This window comes from Lepidochelys olivacea (genome assembly GCF_965140295.1).
Source record: "Lepidochelys olivacea isolate rLepOli2 genome assembly, chromosome: 9".
In the NCBI taxonomy this organism is placed as follows: domain Eukaryota; kingdom Metazoa; phylum Chordata; order Testudines; family Cheloniidae; genus Lepidochelys; species Lepidochelys olivacea.
Genome location: NC_140419.1, coordinates 65,212,615 through 65,218,614, shown reverse-complemented (window position 1 = coordinate 65,218,614; position 6,000 = coordinate 65,212,615). Strand labels below are relative to the sequence as shown.

Below are 6,000 nucleotides of genomic sequence, written 5' to 3'. Positions count from 1 at the left end.
TAGCACTGAGCAGGCGCATAACCCAGTCACGAACCTCAATCACCTTAATACGCATGCGTAAAGACATCCCGCTTCTTTCCCCCCGCCCGCGCGAGAATTGCGCATGCTCACAAGGAACATTGACGCTCTGATGAGGTCAGTTTTTGCCGACCAATCCGCACCCGAGGGCTCCGCACGCGTGCGCAATGATCATCTCCTCTCTCTCTGCTCCCTTACAATTGCGATCTGCGCATGTTTGGGGAGTGGCGCGGGGGTTTGAATTGATCGGACGGTTAAAAAAAAAAACCGGTACCAGTGGAGTCAGGTAAAGTGGGGGTGTTACCATGGCAGCGTGGGCAGCCACCTGAGGACGTAGATACTCGGGGGACAGGCGTGTTACCAGGGGGCCGGTCGGTGACCCTCTCCGTGCCCGGGGGGGGTGAGGGAAGCGGGGGCCGACAGTTCTCGTGCAGGGCCCAAGGGCTTGCGGCGCAGAAGAGCTGGGGACCTCGCGGTCCTGTCCAGGGTCGGGCTCTGAGCGCCGCTGGGGCCGGGGCAGCTCCGAGCAGCCCAGAGGCCTTTGGGTGCTCCATGCAGAGGGCCCTGCTGCAGGGGTGTGCTGCGGGGGCCGAGCAGTGGCCCAGGAGGTGGGGAGCGTGGGGTGAGCGCCCGCGGAGCAGGGATCACTAGACGCGTGGGCGATGGCCAGGCTCCTGCCTGATTTGACTGCTCACGGTCCTGTTTCTGTCTCTGCACCGTTCTTTCCCCCTTCACTGGAAATTCAGAACGGTGGGTTATTTAAAGGGGCCCTGTCAACTTGAATGTTTAAACGCTGATTAATTGTAGAATATATGTGCTATGTGTTGCCTGTTTTTCTGCTCTGCTGCTGATGTATCTAAGAACCTTTCCAGCCAGGGGGAGTTTGGTGGGCTGGAGAGCCAACAATACCAAACTGCTCGTGCCTGGGGTAGAATAGTAATCCCTGGTGTCACTTCTGTGGTGGGCTAGCAAGCATTCTGCTTGGTGTTTTGGTCTGAGTGCTAGAGGAGAAAGTCAGACTGCAAGTGCTAATCCATAGAAAAGAGACCGTGGTTGCAACCTCCCCTGCTACTTAACTTCCCCTTGAAGGGAAAGCCAGAGAACAACAAGAGGTAGCTTAAGGCAGGTCCCTGCAGGACAGGGAGATAAAAAATATCAAGTCTCTGGCTGTGGCAAAATTGCAAATTCTACCTTGTAGGGGGTCATAACTCACAAGTTGAGGGTCCTTGGGATGGAAAGTTGTCCCCAATAAAACTGACAGTGCACAAATGGTGCCAAATGCACAAAATAAACTGGAAAAATAATTTGATTATTTTTGCTAATGTTTTCAGTGTTATATATTACAATTGTAAATGTCTTTCAGACATTTAATTTTCAAGATGACATTTCCCTTTAAAAATCCCTACTTGTGAGCTTTCCTTCATCTTTCTCTGCTGGAGGGAAGAATTGGGCTTGTATGTACACACTGGATGGCCTGTGTATATAGGTACTCTTCTAACTGGATTATCTGACCTTTCTGGGGCACATGATGCTCTAAGTGGTTTATGGCCAGTCATAGTTACATTATGCTGGATCCTTTAGTGGGTTTTTTGGAAAGGCTCTGAAACCTGTGGATAAACTGACTTTCATCTTCTTGCAGGCAAGTGGCTCTTTGATGTTCTTCAACTGCTGGGGGTATATCTGGCTGTGGGGCCTTAATTTATATTCTTGCCTCTTTGGGGGAAAGATTTGGAACCAGACTGGCAGATGAGTGAGTACTTAATTCGCCCTTCCCAGCTGGGAGACTGAAGGGATGCAGCAAAGAGAGAATGCCAAGAATCCAAAGCAGACTTTGCAGGTTCGCCATAGTAGCTTCTCTGCATGGCAAATAGGAGAGAGAACAACTGGCCCAAAGACTCTGGACTTGAAAAGTGCACAGAAACATGAGAAGGAGAAGCAGCAATCTGCCAGTGACCAGGCAGGCAACAGCACACAAGACCATCTGGAGCAAGCTCTGACCTATTTTGAGAGAGGTAAGAGCAGTGATATGACTTTGCTTCTGATATTGAAAAGGGCACTATCAACTTGAAATCTAGTCCATTTTTAAATGAGATTAAAATAGTTTCACATACAATTTGAGTCCATCTGGCTGTTTTTGTGGTGTTATAATCATTTTTCCTATCTTGAGTCTCTTCTCTCTCTTCTTCTCTCCCCCCGCCCCCGCAATTGCTTTGTAAAACACCCAGACAGAGAAAACAAACTATACAGGGGAACCATTAATGGGAGCTGTGGGTGGACAGAAGCTTTTGAAAACCAGGGTGTTTTCTCTTAAAGTGGTAAACTATGAGCAGAAGACAGATTTGGGGACAGAATGCATGTGGACATACACATTTCTCAGGAGGCTGATTATTAGGATGCACTTTAATCCCTAAATTTTTTTCTTCTTTTAGTTAAAGACTACATTCCACTGAAAAAGAATGAGGTTCTGCAGAAACACTTGGCTACTGTGGAAAACATTGCCCTGCAGAGAGGATTATCCCCAGAAGGACTTGATGTGTTGCTGAATGTTGCACTCAGTGGCCACCTTGGTAAAACATTCAGAAATTGCTAGCATGTTCACTGTGAATGTGGGAGGGAAGGAAGACGCCACTTTTTTACCATATCCATGGCTTTGAGAGAATATGTTATGATGGTTATTTTGTCATGGTTTGTCCCTTACTGTAAATTTACAGTATCCTTAAAGTTCTTTAATGTAAATTCTGAGTTCTTGCTAAAATAAGTGCAGCAAACTTAGTAGGGACAGGGAATGCTTCAGATAAAAATTGCAAATATATATAAAAAAAATATTGGATTACTGCTTGTCTTCAAATTTTAAAAATTACTGCTGTTTCACTTACTTTATAAAATCTCTTAAAGGCTTGTAGTCCCTAAAAACCTTTCTCTCCTCTTACATGCTGGGGATTGTTTGGGTTTCTTCTCCCTTGACATGCAACTGCCATGACTGCTTATTTTTAGCTTCAACTTTTGCAGTGTCTCATAGGGACAAAGGAACGGAGTGTCGGTGCAGACTCGATAAGTGTGTTCTTCAAAATTACTGGCCATCATTTTGCTTTTAAATTGGTGATGAGCCAATGGATTTAAAACAAATAACAATCCTCTACCTCAAAAAACTAAAGATGCATGTTAGAGCGTGGAGGATATTTTTCTTCTGGTTATTACAACTTTAGTAGGTCCCTTTTTGTTGGCCTAAAATAATTGGTTCTTTACAAAACTAAATTGATGTGCAACTGACAATCTCACATTTTACATGTAGATAACATTACAAATCATAAGTGAAATTTTAAACACTTAATTCAGTTCTCACTCTTACTCTGATATTTTTACTTTTCCCTTATCCTGAGTAATCACGATAGACTAGTCAGTTTCACTTTCTAGCTCTGGTGTACTAGCACCATGTTACAAATGTTGTAATGAATGCCATTCAATATACTCTATTTGAAATTTTGAAAAGAGCTAGGGAAATGTTTGTTGGTTTTATGTTTACAAAACTCAAATTTTAGTCCATATTTGACCTGCCAGGTTCATTTAAATTTTCCCTTATGTCAGACTGGCAGAGACCCTGGGGGAATTCGTCTTTCTCTGTAGCATGGGGCATAGGTCACTTGCAGGTTTAAACTAGTGTAAATTAGTAATTCTTTGTAACATTAAGTCTTAAATCATGGTTTGAGGACTTCAGTAACTTAACCAGAGGTTAGGGGCCCATTACAGGAATGGGCAGGTGAGGTCCTGTGGCCTGCAAGGTGCAGGAGGTCAGACTACATGGATCACAGTCGTCCCTTCTGACCTTTAAAGTCTATGAGTTTAAAATAGGCACACTAGTGCTTTACATCATAGACCAGTATTGAATAGTGTTGGCTTGTAGTCCAAGTCCCTTTCAAGCACTGTCAAGCTACTGACTCAGACACTGTATGGCAACAAAAGAACAGCTGCTAATGTGTGTGTTTTGTATTATTTTCTTATGTTGTTTGTTCCTTAGTCAAATATTAGCTATAAAGAATTCATGTTACTTTTGCCTGACTCTAGTATTTAAATAGTGTTTAGTTCTTTAACTAAAGTCCTGGGGTGGTCCAATTTTATGTCCACTAGACAATAACTGTAGTTAGGATGAACTTGGAACTGGCTAATAAAATAGGAAAGTGGTGGTGGTTTTAGCTTTCAGGCCACTTGGATTTATAATCTGAAATGGTTTCGGATACTCTGACCTTGTGCTGATTCAAAGGAAATTCCTTTTTTTCCTTCAGCTCATACTTCCATAATACTCCAGGTATCTAGGCTAATAAAGGCAGTATGCATGTCAACTGGCTGTATTTTTTTTCCTCTTAGTTATGCTACTGTAAATCCAGAGTAACTGCATTGAAGTTAATGGAGTTGCACGTCTGTAAAACTGGTGTGAGGAGAATCAGGTTCCTACTTTTTGACTATTAACCAGTCTTAAAGCTTTTTGTAAGAATTTTTTCCAGTAAGTCCTTGTTAAATTCTTTTTCCAGCCTGTGATAGCTGCAAATAGGTAAATAATCTGTCCCAGAAAGGACATAATGGTCTCACCTGCATATGACATGCCAAAGAACCTGGAACTTGAAGCAATGTCTCACTCTACATGGTCTCTTTTCTAGCTGATACAGTAAATAGTCGGATCTTGAAGTGCCTGATTCCAGCCTCAGTAATAGCAGAAAATTCAGTGGTTTCAGCAGTATCCTGGCTCTGTGTTGGCAAATGCTCTGGCAGCACCCAGGTAACTTTACAAACACTTGTAGTAGTAATAGCTACTGGGGACAGATGATTCAGAGCAGGCTGCTTGTAGGAAGAGGAAATCCAGAGGCTTAATGTGCATAGTCATCACATAGTTGGTACCCGTTAGCAAAACTGCAGAGAAGCCTAGCACTGGAATAGCAGGTCTTTAACAGAGTTCTGTACTTTTGAGTTTCTTAGGGAAGCTACTTACATCAAGATGTTCAATATGCCTGTGGTGTCAAACATTTCCCCAAAAGGCAGCAAGACGTTCCTGCCTATCATGATAATTCAAGGTCTGAACAAAATATGGCCTCTAATAATCCTTGAAGGTGCATAGATTGAAGCCTTTGTCTTGGAATCCCATAAATCTGACTGGTCTGCATGGGAGACTAGTCAGAGCAGTCTAAATTCAAGTGAACAGTTCCCTAGAGGTTAGCATGTGCTCAAAAACAGGGCACTTTTTTCATTCTAAGTTTAGTGTTTACTGCTCTCCCAAGCTTTAACACCATTACAAAGAGATTGGCTATACCAAACTTCAAAATGTTCCCTGGCTGCCTTGCTGATCTCAAGGAGGGTGTACAACTTTAAATAAATCATCTGGAATGGGGTGGTGGTCAGTCTGTCTGGTCTTTTCCCTCATTTACTGCAGGGTGATTCTCTTGTTTCACTGCAGCTGCTCTTCTTAAGATGGCTGATTGCAATGTTTGACTTCATTGATCACAAAGAAAAGCTTCATGCGCTCTACGGCTTCTTCTTCTGCTCCCTGCAAGATGAGAAGCTGGTAAGGAGAACAAGAGAATGTTCCTTTGGCTCTGAACGAATTTAGAGTGTTCACCTGAACTGTACGTCTCATTTATGCTGGTCAGGAGTAACTAGAGTGGAGCCCTTTCCTCTAGTGCTGGAGTATGTGTTTATAGTAGAGTGACTGGCCCTCTTCACTCTGCTTTTTTCCAATGATTCCAAAATTTCTTCTGAACCTAGGACACCCAGCATGGAAGTTCAACATAAGATTACTCTAGTTTGGGCACCTACAGCAAGGTTGTGTAAATGATTATCGAGGACTTCATGCTCTGTAACAAGAGCAGAGTGACAGTGAATGCTATCTCAGTTCCCAAGAGACAGTGTGACACTGCAGTGTCTAGCATTGCCTTTAATGTCAGGCAGCGAACAGGTAAAACCTCCAGGTCCCAGGATGGAACTGACTGCACACCT

General features: G+C 43.4%; 1 protein-coding gene across 2 annotated transcripts in view; it reads left to right on the top strand.

Moving 5' to 3' along the window:
• The first annotated feature begins 211 nt into the window (after positions 1-211).
• The window catches only part of CENPI (centromere protein I), a 28,725-nt gene continuing 22,936 nt past the window's right edge, over positions 212-6,000 (top strand). Inside the window, exons 1-5 of one of the 2 annotated variants that reach the window (XM_084639530.1) lie at positions 212-304; positions 1,658-2,030; positions 2,448-2,585; positions 4,671-4,789; positions 5,462-5,569. In XM_084639530.1, coding sequence (XP_084495656.1) covers positions 1,811-2,030; positions 2,448-2,585; positions 4,671-4,789; positions 5,462-5,569 — 585 coding nt within the window. In that variant the 5' untranslated portion in view covers positions 212-304; positions 1,658-1,810. Of the gene's footprint in view, positions 305-635; positions 769-1,657; positions 2,031-2,447; positions 2,586-4,670; positions 4,790-5,461; positions 5,570-6,000 lie in introns of those variants that run through there. The other variant, XM_084639531.1, reaches the window with a different exon arrangement.